The sequence below is a fragment of the Stegodyphus dumicola genome, chromosome 1 (assembly GCF_044657685.1).
Source record: "Stegodyphus dumicola isolate Sdum_Otavi_A_Nest chromosome 1, ASM4465768v1".
NCBI classification, from domain to species: Eukaryota; Metazoa; Arthropoda; class Arachnida; order Araneae; family Eresidae; genus Stegodyphus; species Stegodyphus dumicola.
In genome coordinates this window covers 179587144-179614817 of record NC_140768.1, presented here as the reverse complement: position 1 = coordinate 179614817, position 27674 = coordinate 179587144, and the positions used below count along the sequence as shown (strand labels likewise).

General features: G+C 34.0%; 1 protein-coding gene across 2 annotated transcripts in view; it reads right to left on the bottom strand.

The window, feature by feature from the left end:
* The window catches only part of LOC118198758 (synaptogenesis protein syg-2-like), a 249006-nt gene that overhangs the window by 8850 nt on the left and 212482 nt on the right, over positions 1–27674 (bottom strand). The window contains exons 6-7 of one of the 2 annotated variants that reach the window (XM_085823263.1): positions 19497–19710; positions 15499–15567 (exon numbers count right to left, since the gene is read on the bottom strand). In XM_085823263.1, the coding sequence (XP_085679389.1) occupies positions 15499–15567; positions 19497–19710 (283 nt within the window). The remainder of the gene's footprint in view (positions 1–15498; positions 15568–19496; positions 19711–27674) is intronic. The other variant, XM_085823268.1, reaches the window with a different exon arrangement.

The following is a 27674-nucleotide window of genomic DNA, read 5'->3' as shown; positions in this document are numbered from 1 at the left end:
TTTTTTAGTCATTTTAGCTATAAATAAAGTTTAAAGCGAAGTCCAAAGGATAAATAATTTAATTAAAAGATTTTTGCTAAATGACAAAGAAATAAAATAGTCCAGCAGGGTTTATTCTGTACCACAGAGTAACCCTATTCTTATATCGGCTGAAACAATCTAAATCATATTAAAGATCATGTTTTTTTATACAATCTATAACGCGAGAGAAAAAATTAGCTTCTTAAAACATGCTTTCTAAGAGAATTAATATAAAAATTTATATTTATATATATATTTTTTAAAGTTGGGACTTGAACCAAACTGTCAGACTTTTAAAGCTTATTTTACATGGTGGTTATTATTAAAGTTCCATTTTGAAATGGTCATAAAAGGAAAACTACCAGACCAAATGTTATCAAACTTGGGAATCGTGTAAAGGAGGTTATGAGAATTTATTTTCGGCGGGAAAAAAAAAAAAAAAAAAGAGTTCAAAAACTCACCATCAGGGGAAAAATGGCGCTGTATACAATATTGTTAAATGAAATAAGACACGAAAACATCTGTTTAAAATGTGTTTAATATTTTCCGAAACGTGTTACAAAGCATGTTCAATGTAGCGTCCAGCATTTTCCGAAAGCAAGTTAAATCATGTTACTGCATTCTCAACAGCAGCTCTTAGCATATCAGGTTTGGTTTTGGTTTGGTTTATTAGATTACGGCAAAGCACTCGAGGGCTATCTGCCTTAAGGGAGGGATGCCTTCGTGGAGGACTTTTTAAGGGAAACTGGCTCGTATACACGTTACACATAGCATATCAGGAGGAATGTTATCAGTGTATCACATTTTTCATTTCTGCCAAATTGTTTAGATTATCACCATAAACAGTGCTTTTGAGATAACCTCATAGACAAAAGTCACAGAGGTTGAGGTCTGGTGGGAAGAGGGGAAGTGTTGGCCTATAAGACGTTCATTTGTGAAATGTTGCCTAAGTAACTATGCGAGACTCTTGAGGTGGTGCCCAGCCCTGCATAAAAATCGTAGTATCTAAAATGCCACGTTACTGCAGTTCATGTATCACGAAACATTTTAATATTGGCTCTAAGGAACTGCAATCGCAGTGGTCCAGCTGTCGACTGCTCTTCAGAAAAAAATGGTTCATTTATAAAACTAGCTGTCATTCAAGAGTAAACGGTGTGAAATGACTGTTATGCAATCGAATGCAGTAGGAGAATGCAATGGAACTAGATAGATAACATGAGAGATTTCTTTGGCCCAAATCGATTAAAAGCGTTTTGAATCAGTATCTTCATGTTTTAGTGCCGAATTCAGGCTTAAAAAATTACAAATTAGCGATCTGTAAGAAAACGATTTCCAGATTGTACGCACTTGTGAGAGTGATTTGCGATCTCACATTTTCTAATCGCTAATTCGTGGTTTTCACGGACGAAATTCTCACTTACAGGGATGGCGCACTCGACATTTATCGAATTTAACGTCTTTAAATAATAATTTGCCTACTTCAAAGTTTCTTAAGTGTATACAACATATTGAACCCGTTTAACAAAAGGTTAAGTTAGATTCCGACCCATATTTCGTTTAACAATATTGCATACAGCGCCATTTCCCTCCCTGGTGGTGAGGTTTCGAACTTCCTTTATTTCGCGGAAAATAAATTCCCATGACCTCCTTTACACGATTTCCAAGTTTGATAACATTTGATCCAGTAGTTTTCCTTTTATGACCGTTTCAATGTGGAACTTTAATTATAACCACTCTGTATATTATTAAATTTTAATTTGAAGCTATGCGTTATATGTATACCATGCGTAAAATTTTCGCTTTTATGGAAAAATAAAAAATCGAAGCAAATATACTTATTATAATGGACCAAAACTGAAAACATTTCCCCTCCCTCCGAAAATAAAATATTGAAATTTCGAACTTGAATTTACTGGGTTATCGAAATATTTAATTTGACTTATCTTCTAAGTCCTAGTTCCGACAACAATTCCGTCAAAAATTCCGAATTACTTAAGCTAAAGTTAAAGATTTAGTATATATTCACTGTATGTTAATAAAGTAATCAGAGTGGAATAAAAATAGATTATAGAATTTACGCTGATGTAACTTTTTGTCTGACTGCACAACATGTAATGGAAGAGAAGGTTTGTAGAGATCTGTTTTTCACATGCCTCTAAAAGTAGATGTCATATTAATTTTGTCTCTTCAATGTCAAAAAACTTTCCTTTGAGAGGCAACTTTAGTTTCTGAGAAAGAAAAAAAATCACAAGAAGACAAATTTGAAGAACATGCAGGACGATTGAATATACATACTTATTTTCCGAACACAAGCGGTTCTCCGACTGGTTATTGAATAATGAAAAGATGCATTGTCATGCAATACAAAACATTTGGAATACGTTTTCTGGCTGAATAACGTAAGATTAAAAGTCATCTGTTTAATTCACATCCATTTACAAGTCAACTACTCGGGCAATTGCAGAGTCGTTTTGATCCTGAGCTTGTAAGACAAACCTAATATCACTGGATTTAAACACTTCTTTAATCTTCCAAGAACGTTCCTTCTTTAGCTCATATTCCAAGAATATTAAGTGAATACAATTATTGCCGAAGAAATTGAATATTCCTTTGCACTACGGCTTGGTAGTTTACTAACGAGTTAACAAAACTTAAATTCTGCTTTTTGTGTCAAAGAATACAACAATATTTTAAATATTTACAAATAAAATATTAAATTGGAGATTTAATTGGAGCCTCATCAGTTGCCTAGCATTTGAAAAAGAAAATATTGTTAAATACTAATTGTTTGCTGCTCAGTCTAACCCAGGCTGCATGGTTGGTTTTCGTAGTTTTTTAGGTTCTCTTTACAAAGATTCTCTATGAAAGCATCTTAATCAAATAGCTCCCATGTTCTTTCTATGTTCAAATAACCAACTAACCTAGTTTAAGCGCGATTTCCAAGTGAAGTTACTAGTAAAATCCGAATACTCATTAAAAATCCTGTAGCTAGCCAATCGGGAGTAACATGAAAGATACGGAACCAATAACTGAAATGTTGTTACGGTACGCTGTTTCTTAACTTAGATGGTCATTCCTTAATTAAATAGCCCACCAACAGCCGAGCGGTAAAGACGCTGAACACTGGTAGTTCGGTTCGAGTTTCGAATCCCGCGAACGGGCTGGCCGCATGGGCGGTTTCGTGGTTTTCCCCATGTGTAACGTGTATACGAGCCAGTTTCCCTTAGAACGTCCTCCACGAAGGCATCCCTCCCTTTAGGCAGATAGCCCTCGTGTGCTTTGCCATAATTAAATAATCCAATTCAATCCTTAATTAAATATAATTGATTTGTAAATTCTACTAGAACTGACGGTAAGAATTGAAGTGGAAATAAGTAATATGGTGTGCAATCTTGATTAATATAAAATTTAAAATATTTGCATAGAAAAATGTTTGCATTCAGACAGAAAGTTTTTTGAAATATTTGCAATTACTTTATAAGAAGGATTTATTAATAACAGAAATAATTACTTATTATATTACTGATGATTAGGATTCAGTTCTTGACAATTACATTCTAAATTAGAATTTTAAGGATATAATGAAAATACGCTACGCACAAAAATACATTTTAGGAAAAAAATGAGTTGATTTTTTATGTTTTAAAACTTCTTAATTCATTTAGTAAACATCGTATCCTCGTTGTTTATTGAATCGAGAATGTTGGTGTCGTTTATATAATTATTCTTACTTGTCCACAGAATCTGCTGACTTATCCAGCCATTAAGTAGCTGCAGATCATTTCTACATAACCATTGAACTTCCATTAATTCAGTCTCTAGAGGGTTGTATGTTTATATCATAATTTGACTTTTATAAAAAATGATTATTCTAAATGTTATGTTTTTATAAAAATATATTGTGCTTTAAAAATATGGATAATAGTATCAGCCGCTCTTTCAGCCACTTCAAAAGCAACAGTTTGTTTAGAAATAAATTATGCAGTTAATGTCATAAAATTCAAATAAATATGAAACGAAAATTCTCAGTTTTAGACAATTCGATTTAAACGAAGTAAAGTAGCAGACGATAAAACGCCGAAGGTAAAAATTTACTCTTACAAAAACTTACTCTTAAATTTTAAAAAAAAAGAAAAGATACGAGAGAAATTTAAAAAAAAATAGTTAAAAATTTGAATAATATCATCTATAATTTAAAAAAATAGCCTTTCATATAGTATTAATAAATATTTATTACGCATCATTGAGGGAAAAAATGTCATATAATTAATTCTCCGTAAAATTTTACTTGAAGTTTAAGGTTAAAAATAGCTGTGGCAATTCAGTGTAACAAAAATCCATAGACCACATTTGGCGTTATTATCGCTCAAAAAAAAGGTGCCAAATTTCAAAACGCGAAACTATGTAAATTCGTGTATATCTTAGAAAATTTTGAGTAAAAAAGTCTAATTTTTTGCAGATATGCTTAAAAATACACCTACTTTAAGATGATGGTAAAAATTTTATAGGTTATAATTCAAAATTTTTTTCGAAAAATCTATAGAAATTATTTAAAAATAAAAATTTAAAAAATAAAACGCAAAAAATGGGTAAATTCTATTCGGAATGAACCAAAATTTCGAAATGTGAGAGAAAAAATCAAAAAAGTTTAATAAAAAAAGAGATATTAATAAATATTTGCCAAATTCAATTAACATTGAGGAGCTAAAATTTTGAGAGCTAATATTTTAAAAACTAATCGTACGATTTTTACAAAACTTGGTTTCTGGCATAATTTGAGTCGTAGAATCGAAATATGTAAAAACATTGGTATGTTATTTCAGAAAAAGTCCGATTTTGTGTCAAAATACCTATGTTAGAATAGTACTATATATAAATCTAATATATATCCTAAGTCGCGCTTTCGAGACATGAAAAACGTAGTTTGAATTTTGTCAATCGCCCCAGTAGAACGGGAGATATAGCACTGTCCCATTTTTTTTTTTTTTTGAGCAGTGTACATACTTGAAATTGGATGGAATTATTTATATGGGCGCTATTTTCTAACTGAACCAAAAATCTGATGAATATTAAAAAATTTTATGGACGAAAGCATTGCACACTTTTTAATAAAACACATTTTATAAATTCAACTCCAAATAAAATAAAAATCTAGCATGAAATTCATTCTTAGAGTGTTTTGGTTCACAGTCGTTTCCAAATGCTACAAAAGTAATATATTAAATATGGAATTAAATTATGCAACAGAATGTTTTAAACTCTGCGCGCAAGGTGGAAACATGACGAAAAATTTTGTCACAAAGCGGATTAAATTATAGAAATATTTGTGGGAAGACAAACTTTCTGATTACTATTTCAGAAAGCAGCTATATTACGTAGTCAGCTGTAAGAAGTTGGAAGTAATTGCTTTAAAAAAAAAAAAAGTTATCCCAATTCTTGCAACAGTCGCATATTCGAAGATTTTATGGGTTTTAAGGTGTATGAGTTCCCTTAAATCCAACTCTAATGAACAGTGGCGTAGCTAGGATGGGGCAAGGGGCACATCCGTTCCCGAGCGCAGCTCATCCAAGGCACGCCAAACTGATGGTACACATTTCAGAATGAAATGCTTTCAATTCTTGGAACACAGAAAGGGGGCACAAAATCTTTAGGTGTCCCCGAGCGCCGAAAACCTTAGCTACGCCTCTGTTAATGAAGAAAATAAAGCGCAAAATCTTCCCACCATAGTAGATTTTTTACAATATCATTACTTATTATTTCTACAGGGAGAATTTTGACATCATATGTACATCATGTTAATTACCTGAAATCAGAGTTATCTTAATAGACTTATAGAAGAAATAACTAAAGTTAAGAAAAAATTATAAAATTTAAATTAGAACCTACTATCTATAAACGTGCTGTCAATTACTTATATAACAATGCTGTAAAATAAAACAGCTACAGAAAAATTTATATTTAAATTGTAAATTAAATGAAAAAACGTTTTAGGCGATTTAATGAAAAGTAAGAGTGTTACAGAGGGTGTTTACACACTTTTAGAACAATTTCGGAGGCCTTTTAAGTCTACGCTGTCATTTCCATGACAGTAGCGGTTTTTGTAAACTTTTCAGGGGTATTTATTTCCAGTAGTCCTCTTCCGATAATTTTCTAAGTCCGATAATTGTAGTGGGTCTGCGCTTAGAAAGAGCTCTTTTCAATATACTAAAGGCACAATAGTATATAGGTGAAACTTCAGAGGACTTCGCAGGAATGTGTTGAAAGAGTATATATGCTATACCTGTATCAGTCTTCATTTTCCAAAGGAATGCTCTAGTATTCTTCAAACTATGACTTCTTGCTTTGTCGTGATGAAGTTTTACACTCTGAAAGTCGCTGGGATGAATAAATTGGATCTTTTCTGTAAATATAGGAAGTAACTGTTAATAATACATTGAGTCGATTTAAAAAATTTCTCCCATCTTCATTTTCTTTTTAATTTCCCATTGTAAGAGAACGCTGAGACAGTTATAAACCCCTTTATTGAGATTTTCTTTGCATTGATGGAAACAGGTTTGTACATTTTTTTTTCTCTTCGTTTTCCATAATAACACATTTTTGTTTCAGTCATTTGGATAAATCTATGCTTCATTAAGGTTCACAATGTATATCCATTTATTTCCGGCTAAATAGTTTTCATAACAAATTGTTCTGCGTTAGCCCACATCCTTCGGCAAAATCTGATGAACTTTATGTTTTTTAAATACTTTAAGTAGTATCCAAGTATATTTTAAGTACTTAACTTATTATTTTATTATTGTTGCTACAGATATATTTAAAGACTTCGATTTCTGGGTAGCTGGATTTCCTCGTTTCAGCAAAGATTTAACTATAGAAATATTGCAAAAAGTACATACTGATTTCCGGTATTGGTTTGGAGTTTTTTCCATGTAGAAGTAATGATTTTTCTCTTTTCTATTAATGATGTTGCTTATTTTGGTTTCAGAACTTTTAATCCATGCATTTCATTACGTTTTTGAATTATGAAATTTTAATATCATACATTTCACAACGTATTTGAATTGTGGAACAGGAATATTTCTCTTCGGAAAGCGTAAAAACAGATCATTCAATCTACAGCTTGTTCACATGCGACATTTTGAAAGAAAAATAAATTTTAAAATTGCAGACGATACTTCTTATTTAAAATATATAGCTGTTGCCAGAAGTTTTCATTTCAAAACATTTCCTTTTTAAAATTCTTTATTGAAATTAGTCTAAAAATGCATAAACATCCTCTTTGGTTTCTTAGGACATCAGCTGTTACTTCTGTAAATGAAAATTAAGAATTATATTATTAACCTAATACATTACTAGAACTAATTAAATGAAACTGAGAAAAAATTGAAAAAAAAAAATTAAATAAAACAACTTGCCTTTAAATGCGCTAATAATTGCTTAGTATATAAGAGAAGAAATTAATATTTAAATTGCAGATTAAAGTAAAATTTCTTAAATGATCTAGTTAAAAAATGTCAGAAATCAGCATTTTAGGAAGCATTCATCTGTTCTTTTTCTCTTTTTTTTAAATTTTCATATTATTTTTATATATTTAAGCCAAAAAGAATGTTAGCCCGAATGGGCTTTTAGCCTCGAAACGGGATTTTGCAACTTCCACCATAAACGTCAAATCATTTTTGAAATTGTTGCAATCAAATATTATCTCCCTGTATTATTTTTAAAGAAATTAAGTAATGAAGTATACATGTATGTATGTATGTTTCTCGCACTGTGAAAAAACGACGCTACCTAGGGCCATCAAACTTTGAATAACATAGTCCTCCAAATTTTGAATTTGAATTTTTGAATCAAATTTTGAATAACATAGTCTGAATATTAAATTTCGATCTGTATGTATTTCATATTTTGTAAAACTTCAACGAATTTTTGATTAACAAAATCAACAGTTTGAAAGCGACCAGTGACAACCTGTAAGGAATGAAACATTTTTACTTCCAGCGCGCATGACTGTCTGTTGGAAATTCTAAACATGCTGTTTTTAAATATTTTGTGATTTTTCTGTTGAATTGAATTGTATGTGGGGTAAGTGCAAAGAACATGATATTTAATTAATAAATTTAACACACAAAACGTTAATAATAATAAAAAGAAAGAGTTTTGCGAGCCACATTACCCAAAAAAGTGAAAATGATTTGATAAGCTGAGAAAAGACAATACTGCATCGGAAATTCTAAACATATGCTGCTATGCTGCTTTTAAAATTTTTGCAGTTTTGTTGTTGAATTGCATTTGGCATAAGTGCGAAGAAAATGATGCTTAATAATAAAACTGAAAAGGTAAAAAGAAGTGAATTAGCAGGAGTAAGTGTAACAGCAGACTGCGAGCTCAGCGAAAGCGTAGAAAAACCTTAAGAAACCGTTTTAAGCGACCGTTAAAATCTGAACCCTTTTCAGATTTTGCTTTCTTTTTTTAATTGTTTGTTTTCGACTGTACACGTTTTTGAGTTTTCATACAGGCATTTAGGTTTGCCATTTTTATTTTAACAATAATATTTAATTTTTCTTTTGTATTTTAATTGTTATTTTTCATTTATAATTTGTTTATTATTAAATTTCTCTTTTAACTCTTCAATACAGACTGCAAAATTTAAAAATCGCGTTGTGTGATTCAATGCAAAACTATCAGACTAAAAACCGGAGTGGTTCTCAGATGTATGACTCCAAAAATGAATGAAATTAAAAGCAGCTGAAAAAATAAATTAAAAATTAATGCAACAAAAAAATCGGCTGCTTAAACAATAAAAAAGCTGAACTAAATGGTTAAGTCTCTTTCATAAAATTGAGATAGGCACTACATCTGAAATATTAAGAAAAATTCTGAAATATTAAATAGTCCCAAATTTCAATATGAAACTTTGAAGACGTAATTGAAAATCTCTTCTGCCAAACTCTATAATCAGAAATAAGTGTGCTCAAGAACAATAGTAATAACGAATCATTCAACAAGAATAAAGTATACATATATACACATGTGTGCAAAATTAATTCTTATTCTTTGTCGTATTTTAGATCCTAATGTTTCCCATGTGAATACCTCAATAAAAGCATTTTATTTTATTTAATCAGAAGTCAACGCTGTATTTCAGGATAAATAAGAAATTTCAGATATAGTTTTAAACATATCGCAAGAAATTTTCCACCAGGGTAAAAAAATCTCAGTTTCGAAGGAACGTGACCAGGAATTTTGAGAAGTAGTATTAAAAAATACTCATTGAAAATAACAAAATATAAATTATTCCATTTTCAAACAATGTATTTCACCGTAAATCAACTAGCTTCGATTTCTTCTGAAATTACATATATAAATCGAATTCCCCTTCATATATATAGTTTCAGTTATAATATTATAATCTTTATCCCTTATATGGCAACTTTGTAGTTCAATATTTGTGCGACTTAACATAAAAATAATTGTTCGCCAAAATTTAGACAAACTGCTGCATAAGATGAATCTCACTATGAAATAAACTGTTTGTTCTTTACTACCAAGTTAATTATCAAGGAAAAAATTTGTAAGTGAAATAAGCATCAAAATATGCACATTTAAAACCACTAAAAATATGTATCTTCATTTCTTATTTGGTGGATTTTCCTACTAAGCAATGCACAAATCACAGTAAAATTTTGCAATAGTTTCGCTGTACCCTATTAAATCTGTACTTTCTAAATCGAGTCGGCTATTAAATAGGAGTTCGATAAAATCTTAGCATACGGTATAGCTTGGCACGATTTTGAAAATTGTGGCCAACACCACAATGACAAGTTTGAACCATCCGATGCACCACCAGTCGCCAAATGTCTCCGCATCTCGTGTGTACCGAACACTGTGTCTATCTTAAGAAAAGCTTTCGCCAGTTAGTCTGCAGCTGTCTGCTGCCGTAGAAACGTATCCCATTTTCTGTAGGGCTGTCTTGAAGAATTACTTTGCCATCTTGGCACATTTAAAGATGAATTGGCAACCCTTGGTTCGTTCCTATTTGAAATATACGAGCCCTGTTGCTATAGCAAGCGCCACCCGCCAAACACTGGCGGGAGCTGTTCTTTTCGTAGATAAACAGTATACAGAGGCTGTTCGCACATTTTTTAGACGATTTTGGTAAGCGGTAATAAAACCTCGTTTGCTGCAAAAGAAGTAATTGCAATTGTACTATGTTTTTAAAAGTCAAAATTATCGTCTGTGGCTTGAAAGCTTTGTTTTTATTCAAAATGGCGAATTTAACAAAGCAGTGGTTCGAAGGCTACATTTACGTTCTTTCCGAAGAGAAATATGCATACTCCGTTATCCAAAAACGATATGAGAGTCATGGTTTTCTGATATCTAAAGCGTCGATAGGTAATATCATCAACAAGAAAGGAAAAAAACGTCAAATTGGAGCCTCAAGTGGGACAGAAATTCCAAACAAGTATCCAAGGAAAAAACGGACATCTTCGACTATTGCAAAGGTACGTTGTTTAATGTTAAAAGAAAATCCCCCTACTCAAAGGAAAGTTGCAAAATCATTAAAATGCTCGGTGTGCACTGTAAACAAAATGATAAACGTTGATTTAAATCTTAAGAAAGCGAAAAAACGCAATGTGCATCGTCTTCTTCCAAAGCATATCGCTCAACGCAGGACACGCTGCAGAATTCTATATGAGAAACACTTATCCAAAGAAAAATGGAAAACAATTGCCACAATAGATGAAGCATGGGTGTATTTAAATGATTGTAACAAAAAAAAAAGAGCCACTTATTATCATAAAATGGGAGGAAAAAAATTTAAATACATGGTTAAAAGAATCGAAAGGAAGTTTTTTAAGAGATTCATGATTGTTGCTGGTTTTTCTTATAATTGCAAGTTAAAAATAAAGAGAGTGCAAAAAAATGTCAAGATTAACTCCAAATACTATCAGGAACATATTTTATCGCCAATTTTTCTGAATGAAATACAATCGCTTTACCCACAGTGCCATCAATCTGTGAGACTCCATCAGGACAAAGTTAGCAGTCACACATCAAAATCCACTGTAAATTTCCTATAAGAAATGGAACAAAAAACTGGTATCAAGGCATACCCTTCACTGATATCCCTACTAAATCTCCCGATGTGTCACCTAAGGATTTTTGTGCTTTCGGACTTTTAAAAACTGCATTATCCAAACGTTGTCCCAAAACTCTAACAGGACTCTGGAAAGCTGTTCGGGAGGAATGGGATAGAATACCTCTTCTGCCATTTCGAAAGGCATTATTACCCTGGAAATTGCGGTGTCGAAAGATAGTTCAGAATAAGGGATGTCAAATCATTTAAAACACAAGAATTTTATGTAATTTAGTTTTGTGAATACAATATACATCGTCTAAAAATGTGTGAACAGCCTCTGTACTAGGATAATCTCTAGGAATTCTTTCGCAAAGTTTAATGCTGTAGATTTTTACAGTTCTAATCGTCCTCTTTGACCTTATTTACAGCTGCCTAAGTGATCGCCGCTTACAAGCCACTACGGACGCAGGAGTGCACTCACATTCCATCAATAGAGGCTGTCCTCAAGGATCCTGTCTGGGTACACTGCTTTGGAGTTTTGTATCCGACACAGCGCTGACTCTATTTAACACAGATCCTCGCACGGAAATACTGGCTTATGCCGATGACTTTCTGATGGTAACGAAAGGGAACAGCCGCAAAGCATATGAGATCCTCGCACGGAAATACTGGCTTATGACGATGACTTTCTGATGGTAACGAAAGGGAACAGCCGCAAAGCATATGAGACTAAGGCGCGGCAAGCAATGGACAAGATGGCCAAATGGGTCAATGACCATAAGTTAATTATTGCCAACTCAAAAACCCAAGGTATGCTTATTTGCCCAGGTAAGCGCCATCGAAAAACCCCGGGTATCAACCTTCATGGGAAAAATATTAAAATAGTCAGAAACTTGGGGTACCTTGAAGTTATAATTGACGACACATTCACTTGGATGCCACATTTAAAGGAGGTCAAGTCACGACTTCACAGGATATTTCATTCCATGTTCAGAACAGCAGCACCAACATGGGGAATTCCTTCAAAGATGCTTAAGACGTGGTACTTTGTAGTTGCTGAACGTATTGCACTGTATGGTTCCTCCTTGTGAGGCATAACGATCACTACTAAAATGGAGAATCTGCTACGCTCCACAAAGACCATTCCTCCTAAGCATTACCCGAGGATACAAAATCTCGCCCACTGATGCTCTAAACGTGATTTCAGGACTGCCGCCTCTGCATCTCTTAGCTCAGCGTGAGAGTGCAATAGTGCGAGTGCTCCGACTCAAAGAGACAATAAGTTTATGGAACAGGACTTATGTTTATACTGACTATGAGCAAAGCATTCCCGAGCCACCTTGCCACCCGGCCGAATTCAGCATCTCGATTAACTGCAGGTCACCAACGCGATTCAAAGCTACTGCAATCTACACCGATGGTTCCAAAGGAGCATGCGGCACCGGTAGCGGATACTGTATTCTACATGGGAACCAGATCTTAAAGACCTGGGAAACAAAGCTTAAACACCACAACTCAGTTTTTCAGGCTGAACTGATTACATTAAAAGCTGCACTTGTCTACGCACTGGAAAATAACTATTCCAGTATATATTCAGACTCAACCTCTAGCCTCCAGGCAATCCAAGGCATATGTAGTAAAAATTCACTCGTCAGGGCCATACAAAAACTCTTACTAAGAACACCAAAATACTATAGGCCTGAACTCCAGTGGGTATCTGCCCACACCGGAATACTGGGTAATGAAATTGCAGATGCAATAGCCAAAAGAGCAGCAACTGACCCCTCCACCCGTTTGCACACTTGACGTGCCTCTTCCGGGCTCGTTCTTAAAAGCTGAGTTCGAGAGAGAATTACTCAAACGTTGGCAACATCTGTGGGAGACAGAGACCACCGGCAGAACAGTTCACGGATTTTTTCCAAAAGTCTGCCGGCTTCTAAAAAGTGGCTCGTCTCATTTCACTCAGTTTCTAACAGGACATGGTCCCTTCATGACTTACCTGCATCGCTTCAGACGACGCGAATACAACCATTGCTCATGCGGGATGGAAGGAGATCCGGACCACTATCAGTTCGTTTGCAGAGAGACTGCCAAATATCATCTTAGGCAACCAGTAGCAAACCACATCCATGTATGGGCCGAAGATACTTCGAAAAATCGCAATGCATTGAAACGCATATGCGATTGCATAAATATTGCACGCAAAATCTCAGACAGGCTGGAGTAATTTTCAGCTGTTATTCTCGTCACCAGCACAGCCCCTGTATGCTCTGTACCTGTAATGAATTAATTTATCTTAAGTTATCTTATTCGGCTTTTCTTATTCCCTGTATATACTTATCTCCTTGAACGGTAAACCCTGAATTATGAACCTTGAATTATGTACTATTTTGCCTTATTTTATGTACTGTTTTCACGGTTTTGCCATTTTTTATTTTTTTTATTATTTCGCTTTTTAGTATTTTACTTCTTATTATTTTTAGTATTGCTATTTAGTATTTAGCCCTATTTTAGATACTATTTTTACTGTTTTATCAGTCACTTTGTTAATTGCTCATAAAACTGTACACATTTATTGTTCACGTTGTGGATGTTTTTTGTAACCACCTATCCATCTCTGTAAATACCGTATTTTTCGCCGTATAAGACGCACTTTTTCCTCCCCAAAATCAGGGGGGGAAAAAGTGCCTGCGTCTTATACGGCAAATACAAAAGCCCACCATGGCCCTCCGCTGCCCCTCCACCTCTGCATACATACCTTACCGCAAGAATACTCGGCCACTCCGTTCCCTTCCACCTCTTGGCGCCGTCTGAGACCAGGAAGCCCCGCTCTGCCTCGCGCTGCGATTGGCTGAACGAAGAGGCGCGTGCCTTCGCTCATGACTGCCCCTATCTAATTTATTCTGGCTCTTATTTTTGGCGCAAAATTAGACCTTCTGAGTTTTATATTTGTTTTCAGTGTGAAGGCACTTATTCTTAAAAGCTTTTTTCGGCTTAACAAAATTTTTACCTTATTAGAAAATTCCCTCTTTTGATGATGACATTTTATTCTTCAGATGATGTAAAGGTAAAGGCGTTTATGCCTAAGAACTCCGTAACACGAACTTCCTTGATCCTTGACCCTTGATTCGCTCGCTCCCGCGCCGTCACCATATGGTGACGCCCGCGCTGGCTTTGTGCACTTTTTAGAGTCTCGTAAGCCAGCGCGGGAGCGGGTGAAGGCACGCGTCTCTTCGCTCAGCCAATCGCAGTGCGGGAGCAAGCGGAGGCGCGGATAGCTGTGAGCTGTGATATATGTAGTATGGTATATCTGAATGAAATATATCATATTTCATACCACCCCATCAAGATGTCGAAGCAGAAGAGACTGGCATATAAAGTTGCTTTCAAGCTGGAAGTAATAAAATTTGCTAAGGAGCATGGAAACAGAGCAGCGGAGAGACACTTTGGACCACCTCCAACTGAGAAAATGATAAGAGAGTGGAGAAAACAGGAGGATCAGTTCCAAAAGTTGGATAAAAGCAAGCACACCTTGCGTGGACCAACTGCAAAGTGGCCAGAGTTAGAGGTAGAAGTAAAGGAGTGGATCACACGTCACCGGAAAAATGGACTTTCTGTCTCAACAAAAATGATAATCTATGAAGCCAAACGCATTGCTGTGGAGAAAGGCATTCAGGATTTCACCGGATCACCATCGTGGTGCTATAGATTTATGAAGAGATTAAAGATAGCTCTTAGTATGTTACATGGTTGACATAAAATTTTTCTTAAACTGCTGTTAACTTTATACAGTTGATATAAAATATTTTACTACAGAATTTGGTTCATAATCTTTTTTTTCTAGATTTGCCTCCTTTAAAATTGGGTGCGTCTTATATGCCGGTGCGTCTTATACGGCGAAAAATACGGTATGTAACTGAAATTGTTCTTCTCATCCGCAATGCACCCTTCTTTCATTACTGCACTATCGTCTCGTCCAGCATTTGTTTGCACTGCCCCCAGCACTCGTCTTGAGCACAATATGTATATTTAAGTGTGTTATGTTGATCAAGTTATTTCCGTCAGCGGGGCTACCTGGCCGATATGCTAAGTACCCAGTGGACCGGCTGCCTCGCTGTCAGTGGAAAGAAAGAAAGTTCTAATCGTTAAAAATTGTCTTATCTCCCTGAACTTTGGAATGAAAAATAATTTAACTTTTATAACATATCAGAGCGGGATTATTTTTCCGAATTAGTACGAAATAACGAAAAAGTGATGCGGATGAACTAGATCAAATATTGCCGTTGGCGTATTAGATTCATATTTGTATACGTGGCTTGGATGAACAGCAAAGCAACCGAGTGTAAATATGCGTAAGCAGATAACTGTTTGCTAGTGCTTTAGCGAAGTGAATTTACCTGTATTTGTACTCCCAACCTTTAGTCGATCAGTCGAATGGAAGACCTTTAATGACTCGTTCACTGCATCTAGTCATGGAAACAAACAATTATTTGGTGCTTTCTGAAATTATGAACTTTATTCTACTGCTAAATGTCATTTAAACTATTCCGCGAAAGAAATAAAAAGCAATTTCTAATCGCACACATATTCTTTAATTAAAAAAGTGAAGTGTAAATAAAATATTCAATTTAATTGAAACTGTTAATAAGGGCATCTACATATAATTAACGTTTGATAGTGTATAACTGGTATGTGCTAAGGTACTACAGGAATTAATAAGATGTAATATCAAAAGTTACTCTCGCTATTGAGTTATGTTTTACAAACCTGCCAATATATATTTTGGAAAAAGTATTTAGCTGACATGTAATATAAATTTTGTACAAAAAATATCATTTCGTGTTGCTAAATATCATATCTTCTAAATATCATTCTAAATCTTCTAATATTCTAAATATCATTTCGTGCTGCCGTGAGCATCACTTCTAGAAAGAATAACAATACAACAGTAGAATAACAATTATCTTCTTTTATCTAATGAAACATAATATAGCGTAGAAAACGTCAAACTCTATGTGGTTTTTTTAAATAAAATTGTTTTATGAAACAGTATGGAATGGGTTTTCGTTCTTCCAACATAAAAGACAGTGATCATTACTATGAAGCAAGCATGGTGCCAAGCTGATCAGTCCTCAGGGACGATCATAGGACTAAACATTACTATAGAGACGAGAACTTCACACCCTACAAGCGAATTTCCCATTACCCCTCATTGACCCCCAGCTTATTTTCATGGATAATAATTTTTACAGAACAGGGGAATCCAGGTTTGCTTAAAGAAACCTAATATAAGAAGTTAAGGTCTCTGAAAATTTTATAACCTAGGAACTTGTAAAGTGTGTCTCTCCGGGACATATCACTCCCTCCCAATACCCTCTACCAAGTTAACTGGCAGTTGTGAAAGAATGAGAAGCAATTCTCATTAGTTTCTTCTGTGGCTTAAGAAATCTATAAAAGGCGGTTACTGTTCCTATTAAACACTTCTTTCTAAGAGATCTACTGCATAATCATTTCTTTAAATTTTTCGAAGTTTGCATACATAATTTAACATTTTCATATTATTTTGTATTGTTATCTTAATTACTCTTGAAATGAAGTAATCGGCATGGAATTTCATTTGAGTTCCCTGAGCATATTTGGAATAATACCCATTTTGTGTTCGTTACCTTAGTTTTTTATGTTAGTATATGAAAATGTCTACTGTAGTAAACATATATATATATATATATATATATATATATATATATATAAGTTTCAGAAATTATTCAGTTTCAAAGCTGGAGATTTAGCTAATGTAGCTGATTTTTAAAGCTGAAAACTTAGCTGATTCTTAAAATCTGAAATTAAATTTTAACTTTTTACGGACCGTAATGATAAACATCCGTGTTCCACTGATAATGTTATTATTATATAAGGATAATGTGTACTGATAATCTTACAATATATTGTTACGGATTTGGCATTTAAAGAGCTAATGTTAGTTGAATTGTAAATTAAATGGTTTTATTTCCCGCGCAGTGCAGCGCGTGACGAATATTAAAGGAAAGCTAAGCCGGAAAATTAAAAATACAAGAGCGCGTGCATTTAACATTTAATAAATATCTCTTTTTGATTTCGAGAAAGTTCCAGAAAGTTCTCGCGTGCGGTTTAAAAATCTTATAAAAAGGAGGAAAACCTCTCAATTCAGTTTGGATCTTCAAAGCTCTGATTATTTATTGCTAGTGTAAAATGTTTTTCACCATTTGCTACTTCGCTCAAATACCGCCGTCCCTATATGTACATAGTGTATAGTTTCAGTAACTCATGTGCCTCAGTGTTGTACAAGAACTTTAGTGTTTAATTTCTCAGACCAAGACTTCACTGAATTGTGATATCTACTATTTCAAGATGCATTGGCTGTGGACAGTTCACGGGAGGGTGACCCCCACGTGACTACCACTGTCCAATCTGTGTTTTACAGCAAGGATGAATTTGAATATTTTGTTTAGCTAATCTGTTGCACTTAGTTGTGCCATTTGTCTTCATTTAGATCGCGATATTAGTTTAATTATTCCAATCTGGATAACCTGTTTCAAAACTTGATAATTATTAATATATCCAATATTTCTCATTGCACGCTTAAGCTGCTTTGCTCGGAGTCTGAACTTAGGTGGGTCACCACCCACGTGACAGGCTCCTGCCAATCATCTCCGTCCACTCCACCTACATTTCACAAAATTTGACAAGTTTCGCCTAGTTGGCGCGGCATAAATCGCCTTCATAGTACCAACGCCTTAGGGCAATTTACCAACAGAGACGGTTAAAGTAGCGGTTGGCTACTAATTGCCGCCTAGCCATTGACTCGATTTCGATTTCGATTTCAATTCAGTTAGTCAGCGATTTTAGTTAGCTTGTTGTTGTTTTAAGAGTTTGTTTAGAAAACTGCTCTTGTTGATTGTAGCGAATTCGCGGATTAGCTATCTTTTTAGCTGTTTTGAATTAACATTTGTTGAACTTTTCAATAGTTGAAAGATAACTACTGTGAGATATTGTAATACTGAAAGAATATCTGAGGGAATTTAAGCATTTTTTATTGTGATAATAATAAAATTTTGTCAATTTTTCATGGACTTGTGCATTCAATTCAAACGAACCCATACGCACGCAACAATATTATCAGGGAGATCTACGATACCAACTTTAATCCATTGAAAATTGTTGTACTACTTTTTATGTAATTAAACATATTATTGTTTATGGAATAAACCTGCTGCCAAGATTATCTAAAAGTTTTAAACTAATACATTATCAGAGTGATTTCTGATACAGGAGATGATGACTTTCAAGTATTATCTTCTGATACCTAATCAGTTAATTAAGAAATGCTTAATTTGAGCTTTGCTTTCGAAACGTCCTTACCAGAACAGCCCAAAACCTGATCCATTTTGTGTACATATATATATATAATATACATATAAGATAAAAAATATGAAAGCAAACTTCTAAATTTAATTCACTATAACCTCTTTTTTTATATTTCATTTGGAAATTTCATCGCTCTGTCCTAAAAATAGCGCTGTAAGTGTAGTGTAAATAGCGCTGCGACATTCAAATTAATCATGCGATCTTACGTAACCCTTAATGCAGATGCCTCTTGACCAATCACCAAATTGTAAACCAAAACTAAAAAACTGAAAATTTTGACTGCCTTCCTTTTTTCTATGAACTGATGCGTCACTTTTGCTTGTGCTTTCCTCTTGACCAGACGTCTTTCTGCAATCATGTGTGTGCTGCTTTATTCGCTTCTATAGCAATAATATCAAAATTGTAAATGTTCTTAAATAGGCACGAGTAGAGTACCAAGTGAATTGTGACCACAAAATGGGAAATTAAATAAATAAAAGGAATTTAATCCGGCTCGACTGTTTCTTCTTCAAAAATGGATGGACGCTTTAAGCATTAAGTAACTACGCAATCAGCATTTCTGTGCATAGTACTTCCAAAATTTGTGCTATCATTATATACATATATATTTCTAATACCTATTGTAATACTGTATAGAGTATATTACAATTCAATGACATAAGTATTTTTTAAATGTTTATTTTACTTTTTTAAATGTTATTTATCAAATCTTTAAAAACTGAAAGTAGGCAACCAACTTTTTGAAACACTGATTAACAAAACTGAGTGCAAATTTTGAATCCTATTTTAAAAATGACTTGTAGATTATGGAACATTAACTAAGATCTAGAAACAAAGGGTAAATGAATGTCCAGCATATGTTATTGTAATACATTTATTTTACTTACTATACTTTAGAACATATTTATTCACATGTTTTGCTTAAAAGAACTAAGACTGATATTTACTCATAGTTGTTAAAAAAAGGGTTGTGAAACTACATCATGCTTACCTTTGCCAAAATTTTCTGCCACAGTCAGTCCAGATGTTCTGTGATTACCACCTAGGGTGGTCTCTTCACTACGAGTATTGATCACTTTGGAAAGGGTAGCCGTGCATTTCAGTCGCATTCCTTCGTTCTCATCCAAATGTTTGGGCTGTACGCGAAGCCTTAGACCCAACAAACCCTCTGCTCCTCTATAACGGATCACGTGTTCTTTGTCCACCTTGAAATAAAATAAAACTTTCTGAAAAATCTGGAAATTGAAAAACTTCCGATTTCTTATTAGAAGGCATTCAAGAATAAGAAGATAATTCTTCAGGTAAGATGCAAGCGCTATTGTTGACTAGAAGTTTTCAGATGTAACTGAAAATAAAGACAAGACATTCAAGAAAGGAAAATTTTCAGCAAAGTTATGGTCAAGTTTAACTTTAAATCAGTATTTGATAGAAAAACAGATAATTCCTTTCAGTTTAAAAGTTTTGTCTTAAAAATTATGGCAAATGGGGATTCAGATTAGATATTTCATTCCCATATGAAGTAAAAACTGTTTAAGTATAGACATGTAAGGGTTATGTTAATTTTATTAAAAGTTAAATTTTAAGTTAAAGTTCCTTTCCTGTCAAATTCTTAACGTCAACTTACTACTTCCGGCCAGAACGTAGTTTTAGAAACACTCTGAATACATAATGAGGAAGAGCGGTATTTAACCGCGAAGTTCTACTTGCTGAGAAAGAGAGAATCAGAGTTTCTGATTTGCGCGCGTCTGCTTTTTGGCTACTCTTTCTCAAAACTCTCATTACGCTCGGCCGTACTCAGGCCCTTGCTAGCTTCGCAGTCATCTCGTATTTAAGGGGCTAACTGCATTAAATTTTGATAGCTTCGGCTATGTCTCTTTAGTTTAAAATTAGTTTTAGTTTATTTCTTAGTCTTTTAAGTTATAGCCTAAGTGTCGGATTTTATTGTACACTCCAAAACGGAGTTCTGTTAAATCTTATTGAAATAATAAAGGGTTAATTACCCTTCTATCTTGTTATTTCTTGTCACACGAACTTAAGCTATTATTCTCTTAGCAGCTCTTAAGATTCTTCACTTTCTACAGTAACTGAGAAATACACAAGTGAGAATCCCACAGACATAAAATATAAAATAACTGCATTAGCTCAACTATTTAAGCACTCAAGGCGTTGAGGCTAGGAAAAGTTTATAAAGAATGTCAAGGGCACAGGTATTTTTTACCTGTACTACAAATCTCATGAGAAACCTACTCCACACACTTTCAAAGTATCATCTGCTTTGAACTCTGTTTAAGGAATCTGATTTCAGAGCTTGATCAAAGCAAATAACTATCAGATTCTCATACTTAATGAAACCAAAACAAGTTAGTTTTCCAGGGTAACTCTTTTATATCAATACGCAATCCATTTAGTAATAAAATTTTCTGGTTCTTCAGTGCATTTAAATTAGTGTAAAAGATCGGCCACAAAGCTTTCTGAAACATGATGTAAATTATCTCAGTCAGAAAATCATTTTCCTCATCACGCGAAATATTAATTATTGAGAAAATATGATCCAAAGCTTATGAATACCTTCGACAGGGATTTAAGATGCAATGCTGCTTTCAACAGACACGGAACATCACAGCTGTCTTGTAAGCCTTAGCAGGATGACACGCCTGTAATGGGAAGTGCATATTTAGCGTTCCCCTTTCTAGGTTTACCTATAAATCAGTTCGACAGCCCAGCTGGTGACGTCTAGATATGCACGGTAGGGTGTATAAATGACATACACGTTGTCGATATGTTATGCTGTCATTATAACTTCCGGTGTACTTTAAGATAGTGACTTACAAAATCCAGGACACTACCTGTAAGAGGTTTCCAAGTAAATACTTAAGAAGTATTAAATTGTTGGCTGATACAATGCATCAGCTACATGAGATGGAAAGCTAGAGATTAGGCGAAATATTCAAATTGATAAAAAAAGTTAACTACAAGTAACATTTACAAAAGAGTTGTTTTATATTGCCTAATGGTAAATTACATTATTTATTCTTACACGATAATCAGCAAATAGTTTTAATTCATTAGAATCAAATAACAGTTTAATGTTTTGTAAAAAAATGACCAAAGATATTTTTCATTTGATGATTTCAACTAAACTCTTCGCTGAAAAGTAGATTATCTCCTTAACTCCCTGTCGATCATGGTTTTCCAGTTGAATGTTTAAAACATAAACTAGAAAAACATTCTTCCTTACCCATCTGCGAAATCGGCAAGAATAAAAAAGTAAAAGAATTGACATCTGATATTGCAATTTTTGTGTCTTCGTCAATGCTCTTGTTCTAAACGGCGAAATTTGATGTAGACTTTTGTAAATTTTGTATCATTCTACTGGACTACTTTTGTGTGTGTGATAAATTCTGAGGATAAATTAAGATTATTTGCTACAAATATAGAATTATAGAAATGCGTAGCTACGTATAATCACGTTCAAAGAGAGACGCGGACAAAACAGGTTATCAATTTATTGTTGGGTATTCTTGATACATATCAGACACCACACATAATTCTGGATGCGATAATGCACCACACAATTTTGTATATCTTCTCAAATCTTTAGAAAATGGGTGACAAAGAGAGGCGATTGACACGTGCTAGCACAGCGAGAGGATAGGGCGGAAGTAAGTGTGCATTTTTGCAAAGCGATATTTACAGATTTGATTTCTTTGCTTAAATTCTAAACTGCGATTGGATACAAAATATCTGCTGTGCCACGTAATGGCATGATGTGGATTAATTTTTGAGATGACACACTTTAAATTCATATTTCAGTATTTTTAAGACAGAAAAGGGACGCAGCCAAATTAAAATGTATGTGTGTGTGATTATGGCAAAGCCTCGAGGGCTATCTGCCTAAAGGGAGGGATGCCTTCGTGGAGGACTTTCTAAGGGAAACTGGCTCGTATACACGTTACACATGGGGAAAACCAAACCAAATTAAAATGAAGAAGTAAAGTGAATATTACTAAATTAAAATTAGTAATCTTCTTTCACATTTCATATCTTACACAGATATATATAATATATATCTGCGTGTGTGAGATATATATATATGTGAGAAAAATATGCAAATTAAATTTCTAACTTATTGCTAAATTAAAATTAGTAATTTTATTTCACATTTTATATCTTACACACACACACACACACATATATATGTGGGAAATCATACCGTCCAATGCTGAATGAGAATTGCCCGTTATGACGTCATCAGTATAGCATCACAGCCCAGCGCAGTAAGAATCATCCCAGACAGCGCTGAGACCTGGTCGAGAGTGGAGGCTCACACGTCTTCAAGAGTTTATAAAAGGACTGTTGGTGCATCATTATGTTAATCCTGCATACCGTTAACTTCATCTTTATATACTTTTCTTAATTACTTTTATTTCTTTATATTAAATAAACCATTTAAATATTATTTCGTGCTCTCATGCTGTGAATTAAGTCAAATTCTACAAAAAAATATGGCGACCAACCGTGCGGCCTCGAATTCCAAAATGTTCGAGTAGTAGAACTGTCCTTTGAACTACTGAGTGAAAGTTATTCGATTTATTGGATTACTCGTATAAAGTGTGGATTACCCAATTGACGACGATCATCTGTCGGGTGAGTACAAAACTTTCTTTCCAATATGAAGTTAGTAGAAATTCCAGAATTGGAAGCAGCTTTAAAGAACCGTAAAAGTTCTGAAATCAAAAGTTTGCATAAGCTTATTTTTAATACTGATGGAGATCGAAATAACCGGAAAAGATTACGTGAATTTTCTGGCTTTATATTTAAACCAGATTCTGAAGAATTTAATAAGAAAATAGATGCAGTGCAGAATGAGTTAATTAAAGTTTGCAATGTATTGTGCATAAATTCAGAAGGTTCAAAAACGGAAGTCGTAACCCGAATTGTCTCTTTCCTATGTGATTTATCTGTATTATTTGAAAATATCTTGCATGAAGAAAATAGTGATATTGAAGATGAAACTATTAATAAAATTTCTGAAGTAATGCTTGATGATAATCAAAGAGACAATCCTGGTTTTAATGAGTCTCAAGTAAACAACAGTATGCAGCTTCCAATTCAAGATCATTTTAAACCTCATCTTAGTTTTTCTGATATTGAAAGTATTGTTAATCCTTTTTCTGGTAATGCATATGAAAATGTTGATAAATAGATTGATGAATTTGAAGACGTTATAAATTCTTTAAAATTAAGTGATTTGCATAAATTAGTTTTTGCTAAAAGATCATTAAAAGGTAAAGCGAAACTATTTATTCAGAGTGAACCTAAAGTTAATGACTGGTGTAAGTTAAAAAAACTTTTGAAATCTGAATATGGTAAAGCTTTTAATTCTGCTGAGTTGCATGAAATGTTATGTAAACGTAAATTAATGCCTAATGAATCTTTAGATGAGTATTTTTTGAAAATGAAAGAAATGTGTTCGCGAGGTAACATTGAAGATGCTTCATTAATTAAATATGTTATTGATGGTATTCCCGATTCGGTGGTTAGGAAAACTATACTATATGGTTGAGAAACAATATCTGAATTTAAACAAAGGTTTAAAATTTATGATAAAATGAGATCGGACAATGATAAGTTCAAAAATCCGAAACCGAAAGTAGACACTCAAGTTAAAGATAGAAGTAAGCTTTTGTCATCAAACCGAAATCAATCTAACGTTAATAAGGTCAAATGAATTTGGGCATTATTCAAAACATTGTGTAAACAAATCGAAGAGTGTAAAATGTAAGAAGTTCGGGCATTATTCAACGAACTGTCCAGAGCAGACCCCTGAGACACATCAAGCAGCTTTATTACAATGAATTTGTGACAAGGATAGAATTATGAAGACTGTAGAAATAAATAATCATTTAGTTGATAGTCTAGTTGACACTGATTCAGATGTAACGATATGCAGCGTAGAGTTACACAAGCAGATTGGTTCTCCTAATTTAAATTGTAGCGATATTACATTAAACGGAATTGAATCAAAGCAAACGTACCCCATCGGCTTTTTCATTTCTGATATTTCAATTGATAGTTTTTCACTTCGTACGAAAATTTATGTTGTTAAGTCATTATGTAATCAAATTGTATTAGGTTTGGACGTATTGAGTCAGTTTAACTTCTCTTTTACCGAGAATGGCCTTCAAATAATTTCTCATCGGAATAAAAGTAATGTAAACTTGATAACTGCTGAGTCATATCGAAATTCTAACGTTCGTTGCATTATGGGAAATTTGAATATTGCTATCTCATTGAAGAGTGCTTATGATCCTTCGCGATCGTCTGGCGTCTCTGTTAATGTAAACAAAAGTCCCGAAAGCGGAAGTAGCTCGACGTTTAATTACCTTTCACATCTGGTGAATGCTATTTCTGTCAACGAGATTGATTTATCGCATATTTCAAATGCAGAACATAAAGAAAGACTGTGTAATTTAATTAATTCGTACCAGCCTCGGAAAAATAGACAATCTGACTTCAAGATGCAAATAAATTTATGCGATGATACTCCTGTCTGTCAAAATAGAAGATACATGTCTTTCGCGGAACAAAAAATTGTTGACGATCAAATTAAGGAATGGTTGAAAGAGGGCATAATAAAGCCTAGCAATTCTAATTATTCGGCGCCTATTGTTTTGTGTAACAAGCGTAATAATTCGAAACGTTTATGTATAGATTATCGGAAATTGAATAAGAAGATTATTAAAGACAAATTTCCACTGCCTTTAATTCCGGAAGTACTTGATCGCTTAGCACAGTCAAAAGTCTTCACGACACTAGATTTGAAAAATGGCTTTTTCCATGTAGACATAGACGAAAATTGCACCAAATATACCGCTTTTGTAACACATAATGGTATCTACGAATTTCTTAAAGCTTCTTTTGGTTTATGTATTAGTCCAAATGTTTTTCAAAGGTATATTTATTCAGTATTTCGTGACTTGTTAAATGAAGGTGTACTAATTATTTATATGGATGATATAGTCATACCGGCTAATGATGAAGTTGAATGTTTAGACAAATTAGAAAGAGTACTCAAAACTGCTTCGGAGTATGGATTACAACTAAATTTCAAAAAGTGCCAATTCTTAAAACGTAAAATTGAATTTTTGGGACATGTAATTGAAAACGGAACTATTCGACCATCGCCTTCCAAAACTGTTGCTGTTCGAAACTTTCCACAACTGCGTAACTGTAAACAACTACAAAGCTTTTTAGGACTAACGGGATATTTTCGTAAATTCATTCCTCAGTATGCTAAAATAGCTAAACCTCTTAGCGACTTGCTTAGAAAACGTATTGGTTTTAAGTTCGATTCCGAACAACAGGAAGCATTTTGCAGACTAAAAGAAATTCTCTCTCAGGCACCTGTTCTACACATATTTAGGCAAGGATATCCATTAGAACTCCATACTGATGCTAGTAGTCAAGGCTTTGGTGCGGTATTACTCCAATTGTCTGATGATGGTAATTATCACCCAATCCAGTATATGAGTAAGAAGACTTCACCGCAGCAAGAGAAACTCTGTAGTTACGAATTAGAAGCCCTTGCAGTAATAGAAGCTCTGAAGAAATTTCGAAACTATTTGTTAGGGACTAAATTCAAAATTGTAACTGATTGTAGCGCTTTTCAGAAAACTTTAGATAAGAAAGATTTAACTCCTAAAATTGCGAGATGGGCAATGTTTATTGAAGAATTCGATTACGAAATTGTACATCGTTCAGGAAGCCAAATGAAACATGCTGATGCTTTAAGTAGAAATGCTCTAATTTTAACATCATACACATCCGATGTAACTGAGAAGATTCGGTTAGTACAACAACAGAATGAAGATGAACATATGAAGTTAATCAAGAATTTAGTTGAGAAGGGAGAAGAAAATGGATTCTTCGTGAGAAATGATATTTTGTACAAATTTGAAAATGGTAAAGATCTTCTAGTAGTGCCAGAATCCTTACAGAACGAAATCATACAGAAGGTACATAAAAAAGGTCACTTTGCTGTAGATAAAGCTGTGAATCCTGTAGAGCAAGAATTCTATATTCCCAGACTGAAATGCAAAGTTGAAAAAGTAATTGCTAACTGTATAGAATGTATACTGTACAACAAGAAGCAAGGAAAAGCAGAAGGATTTCTTCATCCTGTACCGAAAGAAAACGTTCCCTTGAGTACGTATCATATCGACTTTATTGGACCTCTTCCATCAACGAACAAGAGATACCAACACATTCTGACTCTGGTCGACGCTTTTACGAAATTTACTTGGTTCTCTCCAGTGAAATCACCAACTACGCAAGAAGTTATTTCAAAATTGAAGCAACAACAGACTGTATTTGGAAATCCAGCCAGAATCATTTCAGATCGAGGTAGTGCCTTTACATCGAAAGAATTTTCAGCGTATTGTACTGAAGAAGGAATAGAACATGTCAAAATTACTACCGGTATTCCAAGAGGTAACGGACAAATTGAGCGAATTCATAGAATTTTGATTCCTGTTTTGTCAAAATTATCACATGAAGATTCAACGAAATGGTTTAAGTATGTTTCAGATGTCCAGAGGATAATCAACAGTACAACTACGAGAAGTACGAAATATTCACCGTTTGAGCTTCTCATAGGCACGAAAATGAAGAATAAAGAAGATTTGAGAATTAGTGAGATATTGAATGAAGAATATCTAAAACAATTGATACAAGAACGTGATGAAATGAGAGAAGATGCGAAAAACAACATTTTGAAGATACAAGAAGAGAACCGTAAACAATTCAACAAGAAACGTAAGAAACCGAAACTGTACAAGATTGGCGACTTGGTAGCCATTCAGAGAACTCAATATGGGACTGGTTTGAAACTACGACCTAAGTTTCATGGACCGTATAAAATCATAGCTGTTCGATCAAATGATAGATATGAAGTCGAGAAAGTAGGATGCCATGAAGGACCAAATTTGACATCTACTGCGGCTGACCATATGAAGCCATGGTCAAATTGATTTAATGCTTGTATCAGGTCAAAACCTAAGGACCTGATACTCTTTTTTTTTATTATTTTTATTTTTTTTTTATTAGCTTTGCAGGTACATGATAGTGATGTCCATTCAACAGACATCGAGGACGATGCCTCTTCAGT